Below are 21,666 nucleotides of genomic sequence, written 5' to 3'. Positions count from 1 at the left end.
CCGATGGACGTGTGGAAAGTATGGTGGAAGGACAAGATAGAGATAATGATCGCACGAAATGGACTATGTTAAGGAGAAGCAATTCATACCTCAGGGAAAAGACCGACAGTGAATGGAAACTTCTTAATGTACAATCTTTACTTAAAGAAAGAAAAAAAATAGCTTCCCATTTATCTTTGAAAAACACTGCCATTGCAACCGTATATAGGAAATTGTAATGTTTCAACGTGAAATAAGCACCACAGATGACCAAAGGAGATTCAGGTTAGTCTATTTCCACGTATAGATAAGAATCCAGAATTTCTCAGAGATGTGACTTTTGAGTTCTTTTAAGCAAGTACTCAATGTGAACTGCTAACGACAGTAAAATACAATGATGATTCACCATATAACATATATCCACTTGCTAGCATCAGATGCTTTGGATTCAAGGATAGCTGCATCCTATTATAGTTCGTTTTAAAAAAGAAAAGTTATTGTGGAAGAAGAAAAGATAAACTTCGAAAGTAGTGTTACCAGTTGATCTTTATTGTGAAATAACTCTTCTAATCATTTGCCTGATAAATTCTAGTATACTCTGTTTCATTTTACAGGTTGTGTACTGTTTACTAGAGTTAACTCGTAGTAGCATTAAAAGGTTAGTTCAATTATCTGCTAAACGGAATGTGCTCGCGTTTAATTTTGAAACTGGTAAATACGATTTTGGTTGATAGATAGAAGGTGCGGATTTGTTGAGGCAAACTATCATCTACCGTGTTACGGGTACATTCGCAGTACATAATCTACGTATTGTTAATGTTTTTCTTTCTTTCTTTTTTTTTTTTTTTTTCTTAAAGCACCGAAAGTGGTCCATTATTTTCTTACATATGAAAGTAATATAGAAGGATAGAAAGGAAGCTACACTGTTGTGAGCCGTCTGTTATACTGAAATAATGGCCCCTGTAAAAAAAAAAAAAAAAAAAAAAAAAGTGAAAAGGGGGAAAGAAACTAGTAGTTCTGAATTACAGTGACAAAATTATGGTGGTCGATTAACAATTTGCTGCGTACGCCACACCAAGAAAACCTGGGAAAATATTCTTTCATATGATGAATTTCGCATTCTTTAATGCATACGTGCTTTATAACAAACAGATGGAAATAAACCATTCCTTGTGCTCCGTTGAGGAATTGTTAGTGACATTGTAAAGCAGTATCATTCCTCTACAGACAGATACCAGTTTAATGAAAACCTGTCAGATGTCTGGGTTGGCAACGGGCAGGTGACGACAGCAGCTCGGGCTTTTGGTGGTAGGACAAACTCCGTATTACGTAAGCAGCAATAGAGTGGCAGTGTGTAGTGAACTAGACAGGCAGTGATAATGCAAAATGAGCGCCCTCTCTGATTTCCGAAGGGGATTGTTGAAACTCAGTTATGTGGTTCAGAAAGTGGCAGGGTTGGCTGGTTTAAACCAAAAACCGAAAAATGTTCGTAAAAGTGTGTTTGTAAAATCTTGATAAATACACATTTGTGGGTTATCACGTCTCACTCCCGCATATTATTCGTATTATATTCAGACCTAATTCCTCATTCATTACTCAGAGATCATACTACAAAAGCAACTTTTGCTTTCTTTTTTTAATAAGTTTATGAATGTTTCTTCTGTGATTTTTGTAAATAGTTTATTATTGTTATGCAATTGCAATCAAAGAAAAATTCTAAATATTGTTTGGTTTTAATAATGTATACTATATAAAATACATCGAAATACCGTACTTTTTTGTGGGGAGGGGTCATACAAACCCCACGACAGGCATTTATTGAAATCAGAAGTATCTTTGGTATCTATTTATGTATAAATGAGTCTGAGCCAAAGTGGACTCAAATAATTTGTATCTTGATTCACTTTTCTTACTGATATGCAAATTAAGTCGTCGTATTTCTTTAACTTTGAATAATGAAAGTCGTAGTGAACTAACTTGGACTAAATTAGTTCTTCTGTACTCTGCAGTACTTTGAAGTTGTCCATATGTATAATGGTTTCAATTGTGCAACTGTTTATCTTTTTGTCCTTCTGAAATAGCTCTTGACAATTACATTAATAAGTATGTAAAGATCAGTACAACGTATTTTTATCAGGAGTCCTTCGTGAGTGAGTCGGCAGACATTCGCATTTGTGGCCAATTAGTCCCAGTTTCGAGTTCAAATGGAGGACAATTTCTCTCGGATGTAAGCCGAGAAGCGGATTGGATTCCGCTTTAAGCTTATATGACCCCTTCCAACATAACCCGGTTGTTGCATAATAATACCAAGGCGTAGCAAACTTATTTCTGTGCATATGTGATATAAATAAATAGAGCAAATTATTATTATTAAAAAAAAAAAAAAAAAAAGATTTAAACCAAAAAAAGTTGTTTTTTTTTTTTTGTTTGTTTGTTTTGTTTTGTTTTCAATAAAACCCATGGTTTTTGCCAATCCTGGAAAGTGGCTACCGTGTTGGATGTGTTCCAAGGGACAGTGTCTAAGGTGATGATTGCCTACTCAAATGACAACAAAATACGTCGACGAAGAGGAACCGTGATCGGGAGAAAACCCTCAGCGACAAGTCTCGATGTGCATTATATAACAATATTTTCTTCCTGATCCTTAAAATATTATTGAGCTACTATGAATAAATCAAATAATTCACTTACTTTTCACGCAATATGTCGTTTATTCCAAATATTTCAAATATTTAACGTGGAACAACTTAAAACAGTATAACTTACGTCTTTATCAGAAGAATCAACAAGTAAGTCGTCGTCATGGATGCTAAAAACATTCCATTACCTATATTACAAAAATATTTACATCTTCCTCTTCTATCGGAATAGCAGGCTAGTGCATATAAAATTCAAGTATCGCCCAATAAAAATTACAAGCTTATTACAAGAAAATGATACTTATTACAAGAAAATGATACAACGTAATGCCCACATTCATTGTAATTAAAGCTGATTATCTGTCACTCAGAACCATCGTGTGAGTACATTGCAAATGGCTGAGAGCGCAAGCATCACCTCCCATATCCAGTCTGCAGTCCGCCGTGAGTTACATGACATGAACATAGGGGTCAGGTTGCACGGGTGGAACTGCTGATAAGGAAGTATAACGCTTACCACAACACCAATGATGTTGCGAACATGCAACAGGACCACTGATGACTGGAAACATGTGATATAGTCGGATGAGTCATCTTTCACCTCTATAAATTAATGAGCCGTGTTTATATGTGGCGGACGTTCAACGAAGCGTTTGATCTGTAGTGTCTCCGGCCAAGTGTCCGGCTTCGTGATGCTGTAGTCCGCAATATCCTGGATTTCATTGCATACTGTATTGACGCCCACCGGTCACTTTTGTCCTGATTATGTCAGCATTTTAGGGTACCATGTGCGTTCTATAGTTCCGATGTTGTTTTCCGGAATGCCACTATATTCCACTATGGCACTTCACAGAAAACCCTTCCCAACCGAGAAACTCCAAAATCCAGCCAAACAGTGCGCCATATGCTATAGAGTTTGCAATACCCATGAAAGGACCCATTATGTGCTAATGTACAAGTATTATTTTCTAGCATGTGATGGGGTTCTTTGTGTCAACTTATGCTTTTGAGTTTATCACACGGTGGCAAATTCATAATTTGTGAGTACTAGTTTGTAAATTGGTAAAAGAAGTACCTAGATCTGACAGATGTGAAATTTTCAGAGAGAGTAAGGATTGGATTCAATGTTTTTAACTTTACGAATTAACTCTGGTTAATATATATATATATATATATATATATATATATATATATATATATATATATATATATATATATATATATATATATTGCAACTCCATGTGAACCGAATACTTTCATTTTAGGGCGGCACGGTGGCTCAGTGGTAGAGCACTTACCTCTGATGTGTGGTGTACATTGTTTTAGTTATTGATGATGTTTCATGTTTATTATGCATATATTGGATGTGAACATTTAATTTGTAATTTGACAATTTGGCATTTTAGCTTCTTTGATTAATTGCTTTTTTTCTTAATTACAGTGTCAAGCTATTGTTGTAGGCTTCTTGGGATCTATCTTTGCAATTGTCATGGGCGTTATCATGGACCAAAATATGGTGCTAAAACATGCTTTTCTAGTCTGCGCGAGTAGTCTTGTCACAGCTTCTTTGGCTAGTTTCGTTCTTGGTAAGTTTAGTATCCATGCACAATTTTCATTTCTTATTCTCAAGGTTGGTGTAAAGGGTCAAGCATTGCCGATAGATGTCACAACAGACTTCGCATCTCTCGTATGTAGTTTTTACCTTTCACAAAAATTCACGATTTCTCTTACAAGTTTCGGCCTAAAGACTTCAATTTTTTTTTTTTTTTTTTTTATAGAATGAACTTCATAACCTATCGAAGGCAACAATCAATGCCGATTATTTAATTTAGAATTTTCTTCATTGTTGAAACAGTTATATTGTTAAAGGTTTAAATATCCATTTCAACAATGAAGAAAATTCTAAATTAAATAATCAGCATGGATTGTTGCCTTCGATAGGTTATGAAGTTCATTCTATAAAAAAATTGAAGTCTTTAGGCCGAAACTTGTAAGAGAAATCGTGAATTTTTGTGAAAGGTAAAAACTACATAAGAGAGATACGAAGACTGTAGTAACATCTATTGGCAAAACTTGTCCCTTTAAATCAACCTAAGTGAAACATTTGAATTAAAGGAGTTATAATTACTGTTCCGAGTACGTTATGATACCTTGTAATAGCAAGTGCAACTTACTTCCAATCAATTTTGATCAGCCATTTTTTGGTGGTTTTTCAGACATTGGAATTTGAATTTCGAAAGTGTCTTAATTCTAATTGTTGACCTCGTTAAGTAGTTTTTCCCACGCTGTGTAGAAATTTATTTGTTACACGTTACATTACCCCCACCGGGATTCAAATTTTGGGACCATACGAATAGAAAGTACGTGTGACTACAAAGGGACATACTTCATGTATTGTTTTGTGTGAGTATGCACATTTATGTTCCATGAATTGGGGTAAAATGGAATTAATGGAGACATTCCGTAATTATTGTAATATTCTTTCTTTTCCATATTTTCTAAGTCATCACTTATGTTATGTGCTTTAGGTTTGATCCACATTATTGAAAATATGTTCAGTGTAGCCTGTAATTAGTTTTTAAATATGAATATAATATGTTTGTGAGGTTTATGTAGAAGTTAAGGAATATTTCTGTAGCAGCGAAAATGTTAACAATTTTATGGGAAAGATCCATAAAGTGTAACGCAGCACTGCATCTGCTTTAGATAGTTTGATAGTTGCTGCATGTTTACTTGATTTTTGAATGTTTTATGTTAAGCTCCATACAAAGAAGTCGGACGAGTAATGATAAGGGAAAACTTGGATGAATTTAAGTGAGAGGTTTTAAAAAAAAGAACTAAATAATTAAATTCATTAAGAAGTTCCCTTTTGATGTAGAAATTTATGGGTTCATTTTTGTTTCTTTCTTGTTTTTTTAAGGTCTTATTACCGCTGCAGTTATAGTTTTCTCCCGACACTTAAATATCAACCCCGATAATGTTGCTACACCTATTGCTGCCAGTTTAGGTGATGTTACGTCTCTTGCTTTACTTTCTTGGATTTCTACAGTTTTATATGATGCAATAGGTAAGTAGCCAAAATGCGAACTTGATATTGTTGACATCCATTAGTTATATATATATATATATATATATATATATATATATATATATATATATATATATATATATATATATATATATATATATATATAAACTTTGAATATTCCTTTGCGTAATGTTCCAAAGTGACGTGACTGATATATCTATTTTTAAAGTCATTCATGGTCAGTGCATTTTTTAAAATTATTATTATACAAAAAGGATACTTGAGTAAAACAATCCTAATTATAAAAGGAAATGTCTCAGTCTTTATCTCACACTAATTACTAATATTACAGTAATATATGTCGCTGCCTAACAATATTTACATGTCCCTAACAATATTTACATTTGAGGATTAATATTTGTGTATTTCTACAACAGTATATTGTGACGATATTATTGCAACGTAAACTCTATTGTTTCAAATTAATTATTTCAAAGTGGATAGTGATTATACAAAACATGAACGTGCTGTACTGCTTATTATTAGGACAAGGGTCTTAATTATATTTAGATTTGAGCATTAATATATGTGTAACTGTAAGTTAGTTGGTAGCCAAACTTTTTTTTTTTAAAAAAAAAGTTAAATATAAATAATTAGAAATTATAATTAAGTACAATTTTAACCTAATTTAATGAGACAAAATTTTATAAAGTGAAGTATTTTGGAAATTGTTGGCCCATTCCTAATTATCTAGGGAAAATAGATAGATTAAATAAAAGTGTAATTTATTATAACTTTAAATATATGTATTATACATCTTTTATAGATAAAAAGGACTGGCTGGCTCCCTTGATAATAGCAGGTTATGTTTTGGTAACGCCCCTATGGGTATGGATCGCTAAAAAGAATAAACACACCAGGGATGTGCTATACAATGGTTGGGTACCTATTATTGCTGCAATGATCATCAGTAGGTAAGTAAATGGACGTAAATACTTAATATCCGTTTTAATAATTTATATTTCATTGTAAATTATTAGTTTGTCATATACTTAGATAACTTCAGCTTTAAATGATTACTGATGGAGCTTAAGAAGACGGAATTCAGGTTTGTATATGCTTACCGTGTCAGCTCTATATATGCCAATATGTGAATTTGTTAGATTAACGAAAACAAATAATCGTATTCGTAAAATGCAGAAGTGCTGTATGAATTGTCATTTTGGTCATAAGTACTTGCCTTTTTTATATGGCAATTTAAGCTGCAAAATTTATCTCATTGGCACATGAGGCTGCATATAGTTTACCCTCCGCTTTACGTAGATAACAGACTAAATATGACATAATAAATATATATAATTCATATACGAGAGAAGTTGCTACCTGTAGTCAGTCAGTATCTGAACTCCAGTGGTTTGGTACAGTAAAGTTTATATTTCAGAGTTAAATCGTGGTAAAGCTCAAAGACTTTTGCTTGGTGATTTTGAGTGCACTTCATTGCAAAAATTAAGATGAAAATATTTCATTAACCCAGACAGAAAATGCAGGTGGTTTACAGGCGCCTATGAAACATGCATAAACAGGCATATTTTTACAGGCGCCTGTACATGCGCCTAAAAATGGAACACTTTTAAACGCATGAGACAGGTATCGATTTTTTTCACGATCATTGCATGTTCATTTCACGGTAGTTTTCATGTTGATAGGTTTGAAACTTTGCAACGTGAAAAATGCATGTAAACAACATGTAGAGAGTGGAAAGACATGTACGTAACCGCCATATTCCATGTAGTTGACATATACGTTACTTCATAAGAATCTGACTACAGCTGCTTTTCATTTGATAAAAATGTAATTGACATGTTAAATACATGTAAAATACTGGTGTTAGTGAATTATTGGGCGTGTTAGCGGAATATACATGTAAAGTACATCGCATTAAGTATTATACATGTTTCAGGACCTTGCATATGTGCATGACAAACTGGAGACTTGGTGCCTGAATATTACATGTTTCCTATATCTGTAACATTAATGATTCACCCCAATCAACCTTGTTCATTACATGCACCTATTTAACCCATTTATTGGCAATCATTGCATTTTCCGTTTACTTGCACATTGCCTGTACATTGCATATACGTGGGTTCACACTTCGCATGTACACGGAGATAAAACAGGCAGTGCATTCAGTTGTAATCCCATGTATTATACATGTGTCAGGACCTTGCATAGCGAATGTCGAATTGAAGACTTGTGCCTGAATATTACATGTCTCCTACAGTATGTCTATAACGTGAATGTTTAGCTCCAATCCACCTTGTTCACCACACGTATCTGCTGAATTCATTTATTGGCAATCATGATCATTGCATGTTCCCGTTCACCTGTACACTGCACGTAGGGGAGTTACACACTTTGCATGTACAATCCGCGGCAAAAAACCTGCAACATGAGGATGTAAGTTTATTGTGAAACTACGCCTAACAGCACAGGGAATGAACATAACCTCTAAGTGGAACGAATCACGCCAGGATAAACCTCGGCCTCATCCCGTACACACTTATTTTGGAGCAAAAGACTTCGTCATTTCACAATAAACTTATTTGCTCATGTTGCAGGTTTTTTGCCGCGGATTGTACACGAAAATGATAAATGTAAAATAACATTCTACATCATGCGTTTTCCATGCTATACGCTAATACATGGAGTTTACATGTAATGCGAATGCCACACATGTATATTACATGTTGATAAACAGGCACCTTCCTTGCACTTTTCATTGTTACTGTATTGCGAATGTTACCAACAATCCATTCAAGGTACTTTACATGCACATATTCCCTCCATTTACTTGCATGTGAGTGACTACGAGTACATTGCATGTTCTCATTTTAATGTACAGGCTCTGTACAACGCGTGTTTCTGTGCAAAATTTCCAACAGAAGTTTAATACTTTTTCAACATGCATATCACCTAAAGACAATGTGCCTGTAATATTTTCTTTACACATGTTTTCGCCGAAACAGGCGCCTGTATAATGCCTGTCAAAATCTGACAGGCTTTTATAGGCAGTTCCATGTACAAAACATTGCATGTTTCCTAAAAAAAAAAAAAAAAATAGAAAGTCCAGCGTGGTCTTCATTTCGTATTCATTGACTTTCTTGTTTTTCTGAAATAGTTACTCCAACTTTTCCTAACAGATTTTGATTTTATGAACGGGTTGAAATACCAGCTGAAGTGCCCATTGTTCAGTGATGAATAAAGATTATTGGGAAGCACACACAACCCTCTGGTACGTGGTTTAGGAAACTCGAAGACGTGAATTCAAATTCGCTGGAGTTCCTGCGCTCATGTTAAAACCTAGTTATTTATTTATTTTTTTTTAAACATCTGAAAATTGTAGATACATCGCTCCTTTAGTAACATGATAACACAAGTTAGCGTATGATCCAGTCTTGTACCAAAAATTATGAAAGTTGGTCCACGGTCTAAGAGGAATTCAGGAACAAAGATCGGTACATTTATTTATATATATATATATATATATATATATATATATATATATATATAAGATGTCCCCTCGCTCGTCCTTAAGACGGAAAGTTTTAGAAACGCTGAAGCAGGGCCCTATTATTTTAATGAATTTATATACGAAGTTTTATTTTCTTAAATTAAGAGAACCATGAGAAATTCAATTTTGGCGCCCATCTTGCTTCCTCTTAGGATATGCATTTTAATAACAGTAGCGTGATAGAAGCCCAGATTACGTCGTGATTCACAAAAAATAATTAAAATCGGTCCAACGGCCTAATAGGGGTTCGCGGATAAACAATTGCATTTATTTATATATATATAACTGTTCCTCTTAGAACGGGAATTTTTTTTTAAAAAAACTGAACACCTGTCTACTTATCTTAAACGAGGAGTTGATAGGCCGATCGTAATCTTAGTTGACAGGATCGTGAGATACTCAATTATTTGCGTAAATTGTGGACTCCTGCTCTCCTTTAGGATTCGCATTTTAACAAAAGTAACATGATAAAAACTTAAGCTAGGCAAGCGTCATGTGAGGTCAAATTGATCAAGGGGTTTAGGAGGAGTTGAGGGACAAACATCATTACACCCATTTTTTTTATATATATATAGATAGGCGTGAAAGGCTTTGCGAGCTGAAGAGTTAGCGGAATTTCCGTTTAGTGTAAGAAGTTTGGTTTAATTCTTGTTGGGAGTAATCTTGATTAGTCACAGGATAAATCTAGGAAAATAGGGTGAAATTTCGTATCAGGATTGGCTGCTTTAAACCAAAAAACGAAAGATGTTCGTAAAAGTGTGTGTGTTCGTAAAATCTTGATGAACACACATTTATGTGTTATCGCTTTTCACTCCCGCATATTATTCGTATTATATTCCCCCTAAATTCCCCATTCCTTACTCAAAGAGATTATGCTACAAAAGCAACTTTTTTTAAAATAAATTTATGGATGTTTCTTTTGTGATTTTTTATTAGTTTGTTATTATTGCTATGCAATTTCAATCAAAGAAAATTCTAAATATTGTTTCGTTTTAACAATGTTTACTATTGATAAAATACATCGAAATACCGTACTTTTTAGGGGGAGGGGTCATACAAACCCCACGAGAGGCATTTACTGAAATCAGAAGTATCTTTGGTATCTATTTATATAGCCTCTCCGCTGAAAGGGACGCTAAACTAAAATCAACTCACTTAATTAGTTCTTCTGTACTCTGCAGTATCTTGAAATTGTCCATATGTAATTCTGTACAGATGGTTTCACTTGTGCAACTGTTTATGTTTTTGTCCTTCCCAAATGACTCTTGACAATTAGGCAATTAAATTAAAAGTATGTAAAGATCAGTACAACGTATCAGGAGTCCTTCATGAGTGAGTCGGCAGACGTATCGCATTTGTGACCAATTACTCTCGGTTTCGAGTTCAAATGGAGGACAATTTCTCTCGGATGTAAGTCGAGGAACGGTTTGGACTCCGCTTTAAGCTTATGTGACCCCTTTCAGCATAATCCGGTTGTTGCATAATAACACCAAGGTGAAACAAACTTATTTCTGTCCATATGTGATATAAATACATAGAGCAAATTATTTAAACCAAAAAAACAGGGTTTTTTGGTTTTTTCAATAAAAACCATGGTTTTTGTCAACCCTGTTTCGTATTGTAATCATTTTGTTGCTAGCACTAAAGGGCAGGATTTTTCTTTGCCTTCATTTTAACCCCAAATCATTAAAGTACTTAATCACTTACTATGTTTAAGGCTTTTCGTAGCTAAATGGTTAGCATTAGTTCCTTAGGTATAGGAGACCCGATTCGATTCCCGGTGGGAGATCGTGGTTCAGATTCCGTGTTGTAGATCTACGTCCTATATAGTCTCTGTGCTAAAAAGGGACGTTAAACCCGGAAACAAATCAAATTCTATGTAAGACAGCGAGAGATAGTATCTTGTCGAAGAATACGTTGTTTAGCTGTCTGAAATTCCATCAAAATACGTTTTCATATGACGCATGAACTTTACCTTTGTTTGTTTCTTATTTTGTACACCTCAGAGTTTGCGTTTGCGCTCCCTTTCGATTTTATACTGAGTTTCGCATGCATTGTATTGTATTGTATCCCGTTCCTGTTATATTAAACCATTGTTTTGTGAGCAAACTGAGATTCCGTTCACAGTCTGTAGTATTGATTGTATTGTATATTTTAATTGCAGTGTTGGTGGGCTAATTCTGGATAAAATGGTAGCAAAATTTACAAAAATAGCTGTGTTTCAACCTGTCATCAACGGAGTAGGTGGAAATCTTGTTGCAGTGCAGGCGAGTAGGCTTGCAACAGCTCTTCATAGGGATGGTGAATTGGGTTCCTTATCAGATAACATTATGATATGCATTAGCCCAGTAACTTCATTTCTAGGAAAAGGTATGAATCATTTTTAAATTTAATAACATTTTGAGCATATTTTACCATCTTTCTCTTGTTTGGTAGATATCATTTAGTGATTTCTGTTATACATAATATTAAGTTTTTTTTGGTGAGCTTTCCCACAAATTTCGGTTTTTTATTACACCATTTTATAGTTTGAGATTGTTTTTTAAAGTTAACTTTTCACATTGACTGGTTTGTAGTTTAATCAAACGTTTTCGATTAAAAATATAGAACCATGAAGGCAAGTTTGAGCACTCATATGTTTGTAGGTTCTATCAAGTAAAAAGTAAGCTTTCTTCAAGTCTACATTTGAAGCCTACTTATAAGAACTTAGCAATTGGGCTAAGTAAAGGTATACTTTTGAAAAAGAAGCACTGATTGGCCAGCTGTTCATGTTAATAAGATTGTATGATTTAAGTATATGTAAAATTTCCATAATAGGTTGCAATTTCGAAGAGATACGCATTCATAGGTTATATATATTATCGATGGTAGGTTCATAATTCCTTTGCCTGGCCGAGTTGGGCGGTGCAATTAGATCAGTAGATTACGGTTAGGGTGTCGTAGTAGACAGTAGTAATGTGCTTTCACAAATTACTTACAATACCATCCGAACGTTATAACATAACGAAAAAGAACAATTGTTAAAAATATAAATGCAAGTTGGCCGTTTTGTTACATTAAAACTAAGTATTTTTGTTTTCTCTCGTTCTCTTGTTACAGCATCACATTCTAGGACTGCACGAGTGTTGATGTTAATGGTCATTCCAGGTCATCTTACTTTTATCTACACAATTAAAGGCACAATTGGTTATGTTAAAGATGATCAAATCTCATATTCAGTACCTTTCGTCATTGTCTACCTATTGGCAGCAGTCTTACAGGTATGTATTCAATTAATAATTTTGTAAAGTATCTAAACCAGCTGAAATTAGATCAATTAGTGTGTGTGATAATATATCCTACCTCGTGTCATACATATAGAGGTATCTCACTATGGCGAGATCTTACTCTCAAAGTTAGGGGGCGCAGTGGCTCAGTGGCAGAGCGTTTACCTCCGGTGCTTGGGGTCCCTGGTTCGATCCTAGTTCGCGCCATGTGGACTTTGTGGTGGACAAATACCGTGCTCGTGGGTTTTCTCGGGGTTTTCCCGTTTCCTCCCACTTTCATCATTCCACCATTTCATTCATTTCTCATAATCACCGTCTCCTTTAGCCTAACCGGCATAAACGTGGGACGTAAAACTGAAAGAATTCACTTCATTTCATTTTTTACTCTCAAAGTTGTTGGTTTCGTTGTGTAGTTTCGAAGCTACTAAACTTCGGCGCCAATGGAAAAAAAGTGCATACAATGATCCATTAAATGACAAGTTTTGAATGTGACATAAAGAAAGCTACTAAATAAATCTTACTCATTACGCGTAGATCTCTAAAGGAGAGAGAGAGAGAGAGAGAGTGAGAATACCGATGCAATCAAAATTATGTGTACTTTCGTTTGGATTTCTTGCCACTTATTGTTTAGTGTTGAAACCACATGACTTGAGGAAAAACAAAAGTTTCACGCCGCGGAGACAAAAAAATCGCCACGAATCGTGTGCGGTGTCAGTTTGTCAGAATTAGTTAATTTCAAAACATAACTTCCACAATTTCAGGATATCGGAGAACTTAATCTTTCCTCTTCCTTACCACCACTTTAAATAGTAGGAAAAGAAAGAAAGAAAGAAAAAACTTAGAAAGATTTATATTGTTTCTCTTTTGAACATTGTTATTACCCACCTCTTGCCAAGACTCAGTTTTTATATTAATTTGCACCCTTTTTCTTTGACTTGCAAAAGGTTCATTTCTTGTTTCTTAATGGGAACTATACATATAGCAAATATTCCATTTGCAAACGAATGCTCTCACCCACATTTTAACGTTTCGATCTTAATTATCTGCAATGTACTTTGTGTACGTAAAGTTGTGAAATGCCACATTATGTTGCTTTCTTTATTCAGCCATCTGTTCGCCGTCTTTTTAAAAATGAAATAATTTAATGTAATGTTCTACGGTTATGCTCTTTAGGCTAAAAGAGACGAATGATAGTAAAGGAATATGGCATAAGGAAATAAGAGTGTGTGAGGAATCTGGAGAAGCCCGTGAAGTCTCATGGACGCGATTGTTGTCTGATCACGAACTCGCTTATCATGGAATCGAAGCAGGGACCCCTGACAGCATAGGTGAGCGCTCTACCATTGATTCACCATATTTACCTGCTACCTTTCGTACTATTCCTATTGTACAAGGCGTTGTTTCGCTTTGAACTCCAGCCTTTGACTTTCTATATGTTTGTCTTTGAGTGTCAGCCTCAAATTTTCTCATTCATACAGTATTGTTCATGCTATATGTCAACTTCAACATTATATACACACAGACGACTTTGCTCACAAGTATCTCAAACTCAAGCTAAATAAACGTTCGAGACTTGACCAGTCACTTACTATTGCCTTGTCATATTTTTATTTTGTGCCTAAGTTTATAAGAAGTGTAATTTATTTCTCTGCCTTCTTCTTCTCTTTCTTTCTCTCAAACAAGATTGTTCTGTAGTATGAAAAGATCTAATTATCTGTCAGTTTAGTGATACTTGTTTGATCTATTGATTCAGTCGTAGATTCCTAATACATTGAAACCTTCCTTAACGGACACCTCCATATTACGGTCAGATCTCTTTGTCCTGATAATTAATTATATATATAACTGAAATGCCCATTCTTCGCATGAGAAGAATGTTTATGTAAATTGTTTGAACCCAATCCTTTCCTTTGGATACGCATGGAAAATGAATTTGAACTTGAATGGCATCGGCAGAATCACTATTCATCTCATGAATTGGACACCAATATCGAACGTTTCCTATTATTTTAGATGTCACCCTCTTCCTACCCCAGCCTATATCGATGGGGCCGAATTTAAACTTTAGCGATGTCGGGAGTGTCACCAATAATCTCAGCAACCTCAAAAACAATGGATTGGACACCAATATCGATCGGTTTTGATTATTTTTACGTATCACCCCTTCACACCTCCATTACCGAAAATGTACTAAACGCTAAGTTTCCACTCATGTACCAAAAATCACCAGAATTGGTGCAGTAGGGGTAGAACTCTTCCTTTAACGATCACTGACAGCCTTCGTTTCTTCCCAAACCTTTAGTAACCTCTTCATAATGGACAGGAATTATTTTCATTTTATACGTATTTGGACAGAAACTACTTCCTGCACTAAAATCCGTCATACAGACAATACAGCAAATCTCGAACAGAAACTAATACTCGCAGTATGTATACTGCAGAAAACTATTAGAGACTTTTCTCCAAGAAATTCATAATTGTCACGATTAGTGTAATCTACATTTTTAGTAAATATTTAATAATAGTGTCCCCCGTTCCCCTGCGATACTTTGTTTCTTCACAATGGGCATTTCCCTACCATCGTCCCAATAATTAGAACACATAGTATAGCATTTCGATATTAGGCCATAATTATATTGTGTGCAGCATTAAGAGTATACTGCATAAGATTACCGTATCAGCCGTTAGTGCTAAATTTGTATAACCTCTCTGTAACGGAACTTTATTTACGGTATAATAACCATATCCTATCAGTATCCGTTAGTAAGAGATTTCACTAAAATGGCATACTTAGTTCTTGATCTACCACGTCTGATTTTTCCTTTCAGTACTATCTTATGGTACTTTAAATTGTGAATAAAATGGGTCTCTCTCTATCTATCTCTATCTCTATCTCGCTATTACTTATCTTGTTTGTCCATGATACTCACATTATTCTTCCCAAACACCACATCTTGACTGTCTCTGCTTTCTTTTTCCTTTCTTTTTCGAAATGTTTGTAATACAACGTGACACATTATAATACTGTATATGTAATGTCAGTTCTGTCCTAATACCCATTCCTTTCTACTTCTTTCTTCCGAGTTATCATGCTGTTCGAATATTTAAATTTCTCCAGTTTTCTCCCCTGGAGGACCCGGTGGCAGAACGCTGACTTAAGTTTCTACCGTAATCATTTGAGTTTGTGGTGAACATCATTATCCACGAATTTTCTCTTGTTTCCTTCCACTATCTTCACTGCACCAATTTTTTCATTGTTATTCATTTGTATTTGTCGTTCGTCCCGTTTAGCCTACAGGGCATAACCACAGAATTGTTAAACCAGAATTAATTTCATTACATTTTTGTAATTTTATATTCTTCCAGGAAAGTTCTTATTTTCTCTGTTCCTTCTTCATGCACTTGAGAAATTTCCTCTTTTGTCAGTGCAATATGTAAATGTTATTGTACTAAACAACATGCCGCTTATCTGAATACCTGAAAAAAAGTAATTGTTTTTTTGCGTAGTTGGAAACTACGTAACGTAATCTTCGTGTAGCAACTACATTAGGCACTGAATCAGGTTCGTAGTAACATTAATTTTACACGTAGCTCTTTTCCAGCACACTGGCGATTCAGGCGATTCGAAATGTACTTTGAATAATATGTGACTATATAAAATAATAATAATTATTTATCCGGTAAACACATAAACTTCGGTTATTTAAACTTCTTATAAAACTTATTTAAAAAATGCGCCAATTATTTTCCTTAAATAAATACTTATGTTCTCTTTTATTTTAATACTTATATTTTAATGCCGAGTACCAGCCATTAGGAACGAGTATAGTTTTACATCTCTTGCTTCTCTACAGCACGGACTCCCATATGGAATTGAGGTAGGCTCATTACTTTCTGGTTTTGGCCTGTTTACTCTTTATTTGTAGAGTAGGTTGAAAATGTCACTTCAGTTCTCAGCTGCTGATGGTTGACCAACATTTCCCCCTTAGTCTTAAAACAGACACTCTTGTTATCTAAGTAGGCGGGTAATGTTCGCTCCGTTGCTGCTAATAATGAGAGAAATGTATTCTTCATAATAAAATGCAAATAAATAAAACTAATCAATGTGAATTGTTGCTTTGTAGGTTGCTGCTCTCCTGTACATTGCTTATATCATGATTCATTGGATGTGGACTAAAAAAATTGATCCAGACAACTCTGCAATACCATACTTGACTGCACTAGGAGATCTGTTAGGAATTAGTCTTCTGTCAATTGCTTTTGAGTTTCTGTTCCTCATAGGAGATGGGAAGGATGTTGGCGATTAAATCTTTAAGTAAGTATACTGTGGAGTAAGTGTACGTACGTAATACAGGCTATAATGTGGTACCTTTAGCAATATAGGTGGAGAAGTTTTGTGTACTGCAAAAGAGTAATTGGTACTAAAATGACTGTCCTGTCTACTTATTTCAGGCTTTTATTTGACATTTTCAGCGTTTTCTTTTCATTCTTTACTGTGGCACGGGAACATTACTCTTTCGTATTCTAAAGTAATGGTGTCTCAATAATATTTAATTCGCAGAATGTTGTAGCCAATATCAATGTGTCTAAGTTTTTCAGTGAAGAAGCTGTATAGTGTTCGAATATGTCTTATTTTCACTATTTTTGTAGGTTTTTCACATTATTGTAAGCATATATGTTAAATGAAGGCTTTAGTCATTCTTCCCGCGATGAATGTAATCGATGAAGAATGGTATAAGGCCACTCTCGGGAAAGACAAACCATAGACGCAGGTAGTTTTGTTAACACTTTCTTACCTGGACTTATATAGCCAATTTCAGCTTACTGTCAGTTTAGTGCATTTATAAGATGTGTATCAGGTAGTACAAAATAAAAGTAGGTATACGAAATACGTGGTAAATGAATCTTTAAACATTCTGTTTTAAGATTAATACAACGTTCATTGGTATTGTTGGGTGGAATTACTACAATATTACTGAGGTGAAATCGGGCTTTGTCCGTTTGCATTAATAAGTTATCCCGAATCCTTCTCGGACTTAAGTGTTAATTTATACAAAATAAATGTGGGGCATTACTATTGGCAGACGCTGCAGTTTAGTTTAGGCTAGGATAATTTTTTGTCTTCTTTGCATAGTCGTTACGCCAGGGAGAGAACTATACGTTAGGAGTTGGTAAAGGTAGCCCAACCAGAATTTTTTTTCTAATTTGTTTCAAACATATGTTATATTTTGTTTACTCGCGTTGTTTATTTTATTATTATTATTATTATTATTATTATTATTATTATTATTATTATTATTATTACTAGTGATGCTGTACCTTGTTCAGGCGAACGATCTCTGACACTAATTTAAACTCCAAACTAAGGAGTAAATCTTGAATTTCACCGAAGTGGCCCCGCGTAGCGTATTCACTAACGCTCTCGCTTTTGTGTGTGCGGTCCCGAGTTCGATTCTCGGTGGGGAAAAGTGTAAAAGCTTTTTCAGGCCATCCATCGTGAGTGAAGTTTTCGTCATTCACACCAGACAAATGCCGGGGTGGTACGTAACGTAATGGTCCCAGGCCACATCCTTCATACGTGACGGGCTAACATTGGCCATAGATGCCGAAATTCCAGAAATCTAGTTTCTAATTCTAACCTAACCCTAAGTGCGCCAAAAAGCACACAATGTGTTCTATAAACATCTGAGTATTTTTAATAAATATTCAGAAAAATTGTAATAAAACCTTCATGGACAAATATCTCGGGGAAGATCTCTAAAAAATGGTTTTATTAAAATGATTGCAACGGACAGACACTCATTCGAACACCACTCAAAAGAATGAGAAGTAACAAGAACGTATACCTATATATCCATTTTCTCAAAACATGTCTACGTTTGAAATCAAATTCAGACAAAATGTACGTAAATTAGATCGATTTTAATGAAAATTCTATATCCCGCACACACTTAAGATGGTAATATATATATATATATATATATAATATTGTGTAGGCAAGAATGTTGGACGCAAGCTGCTGTTGCATCGAAAATTAGTTGCACAATAACTGCTAACCATTTTGCGTGCGCCTGTCGCCCTGCACATAGTCTTGAACCCAAAGCATTTTCGCCTGGAAACGTAATCTTCACTTCCTTAAATTATGCATTTTTTATTCGAATATCAGTTTCGTTATGTGATACCCGTGAAGAAAAGTCATTGCTAGATATTCTTTCGAATTCCACTTTCACACGAGGGTGTATCCCCCTTGCACTTCCACTATTATTACACGTTCAGTTGTTAGTTGTATCTGATTCACCCTTGTATCCAGCGTATTTGAGCAGCGGTTGAATGAATACCCTGGTGCACTGTTTTCCTATCAGACATAACTCAATGTCGTCGCATCTCACGCAAATTTTCGCTGTTTTACACACATTTGTAATCTATTTAATTTCTCGCAACACAAATTCTCACATTCCTCAACCTTTATATCTCGAAAACTTGTTCTCTAAAAGACGAAGTCAGTTAGTAATATCGGGTAACATTTCACCATACTTAGTATAAGTGATTAATCTCATTAATGTTACTTTCATGATTTTCAACGAAGACCTCGGCATCCTGTATTTCTTCAGAAACGCGCTAACACCGTTTCATTTCAATATTCTACTCACATTCCAATTCAGCTGCACTGACCTTGTCATGTAATTCATTATGCACAACCAAAATAGATTAATGTAATTGCTTACTTTCTTCTTCAGTACTTTGGTTTACTTGGTGCATCTCACTCATCAAATTCTTCGTGCACTTCTGTACATGATCAATGCACACACTGACTTGTAATTTTACTTCCTCCAGGGACCCCAAGCAGCGGATGTGAACGCTCTACCACTGACAAGCAACGTACAGAACAAGGCAGGATCAGATCCGACTCAAACTTTGCCCAGAGGACACAAAACACAAAAGAAGAAAAAATGCCAAATTGGAGCTGCCTCCATTCAAAAACACCGGAGATATGCTCCTCAACATAACTCACCTCGCGACAATATGATATAAGGTAAACGTCGCAAGATACCCTTTTATGTCGAAAACGGAAAGGACGGGTAGCACCAGGATGATATCAAGATATCTGATATGCTATAACACTAACTTGGCGGCCATCTTGAAAGCCGCAATCTTGGATATAGCGTGAGGTATTGAAACGGGAAAGGAGTCGTGTGAAATGTCAGTGTCGGGTAGAATTGAAAACTAAAACCAATGCCCCAACTTCTGATAACTTACCGAGCATGGTATGGATGTGAATAGGAATTCATGCGAGCAGAGGATAGAAAAACAACTGAAGTTATGTTGTTAACGCGATCAATTAGAAACGGAATCCGGAACACATGCATGACGCGACAAAGAAACACATACACATAGAGAGAAAGAAATCCGTGTGAGTCTGTATGCTATACACACACACACATATATATATACAGGGTGGTTCAGTAATGTTGGACAGCCCTGAATAAATCGGAAACCAGAAGAGATATTAGCAAGAGTGTGGTGGATCCATATACTTGTGGAAGGGGGACGTCTTTTGAGGTACCACACAATGTTACCAGGTCAACAGTGTTGCCAGCTCAGTACAAAGTTGTATTTTTTTAAATGGAACATATAGAAGTTTATGCCATCAAAAGAATTAGTACAGAATGTGAATACCAACAAGCGAAACCGCACCTGTCAGTGTTGCCAAATAAGGAAGTTATAAAGCTTCAAAGATCAAGAAATTAAAGTGTCCGTAGAGCAAAACTAGCAAAAAGGCAAGAAAAATAATACTACGGAATGAAAAGGAGTAACCGAAAGAGTAAACCAAAGAACGCACAGCATCCAGTGAGTAACAGGGTTGCCACAGTAAAGGGGGAAAAAATTGAAAATTTTGCAGTTGCTATAGGAGGAAAAGTGCCCATATGACATAATGCTGGAAACACCATAGAAAGTCTATGTAAGATTCAGGAATCCTAATACCGTTTGTTCGAAAGCGATATCTCTAACCGTTTCCGAGATACACCAAAGGTGTGCGGGGTTTGCAACACTGCATAATTGATTTGACGATTAGACCCATGTAGTTCTTACATTTGGTTGGGCGTATCATTTTCATTACTCGTTCCTGTAGTTTGGAGGGCGAGGGAATTATTATGCAGTGTTGCAAACTCCGCACACCTTTGGTGTATCTCGGAAACGGTTAGAGATATTGATTTCGAACAAACGCTATTAGGATTCCTGAATCTTACATGAACTTTCTATGGTGTTTCCAGCATTATGTCATATGGGCACTTTTCCTCCTATAGCAACGGCAAAATTTTCAATTTTTTCCCCCTTTGCTGTGGCAACCCTGTTACTCACTGGATGCTGTGCGTTCTTTGGTTTACTCTTTCGGTTACTCCTTTTCATTCCGTAGTATTATTTTTCTTGCCTTTTTGCTAGTTTTGCTCTACGGACACTTTAATTTCTTGATCTTTGAAGCTTTATAACTTCCTTATTTGGCAACACTGACAGGTGCGGTTTCGCTTGTTGGTATTCACATTCTGTACTAATTCTTTTGATGGCATAAACTTCTATATGTTTCATTTAAAAAAATACAACTTTGTACTGAGCTGGCAACACTGTTGACCTGGTAACATTGTGTGGTACCTCAAAAGACGTCCCCCTTCCACAAGTATATGGATCCACCACACTCTTGCTAATATCTCTTCTGGTTTTCGATTTATTCAGGGCTGTCCAACATTACTGAACCACACTGTATATATATATGGATGGATATATATTGAGATAGAGAGAGAGAGAGAGAGAGAGAGATGTGTGTGTGCATGTGTACGTACAGTATATAATGGACGACCGGAATAAAACAACGGTGTAGATAAGGCAAGACTGTGTTTTCTAGAACATACTACACACTGCTATACAAATCTGCAGACATGCACCATTTGCATATGACAACGCGTGTGGTGTGTCAATATTGTACCTATTGTTGAAAATCTCGGCAGTGGTGGTAGTGAGTAAAACGAATGGGTGACACACAGCTCCCGCAAATACCAAGCACATTTGTTGACAAAAAATTCTGGGCACTCGCCTGTACAACACTCACGCTGTCGTAGATTGAATCATAAGTCAGTTATTTGTACTGATGAAAAGCAACGTCTTCCACTAATTCAGCTAGTTTCC

At 35.5% G+C, this 21,666-nt stretch overlaps 1 protein-coding gene across 5 annotated transcripts in view; it reads left to right on the top strand.

Moving 5' to 3' along the window:
- The window catches only part of LOC145688116 (solute carrier family 41 member 1-like), a 74,304-nt gene that overhangs the window by 35,677 nt on the left and 16,961 nt on the right, over positions 1-21,666 (top strand). For all 5 annotated transcript variants that reach the window (XM_081761875.1, XM_081761874.1, XM_081761873.1 and 2 more), the window contains 6 exons: positions 4,060-4,204; positions 5,539-5,685; positions 6,473-6,620; positions 11,385-11,590; positions 12,320-12,480; positions 16,611-16,801. In XM_081761875.1, coding sequence (XP_081618001.1) covers positions 4,060-4,204; positions 5,539-5,685; positions 6,473-6,620; positions 11,385-11,590; positions 12,320-12,480; positions 16,611-16,793 — 990 coding nt within the window. In that variant the 3' untranslated portion in view covers positions 16,794-16,801. The remainder of the gene's footprint in view (positions 1-4,059; positions 4,205-5,538; positions 5,686-6,472; positions 6,621-11,384; positions 11,591-12,319; positions 12,481-16,610; positions 16,802-21,666) is intronic.

Source organism: Thermobia domestica, chromosome 6 (assembly GCF_964235325.1).
Source record: "Thermobia domestica chromosome 6, izTheDome1.hap1.1, whole genome shotgun sequence".
Taxonomy (NCBI): domain Eukaryota; kingdom Metazoa; phylum Arthropoda; class Insecta; order Zygentoma; family Lepismatidae; genus Thermobia; species Thermobia domestica.
Note: the sequence above shows the minus strand (reverse complement) of the source record. Positions and strands in the feature narration are given on the sequence as shown.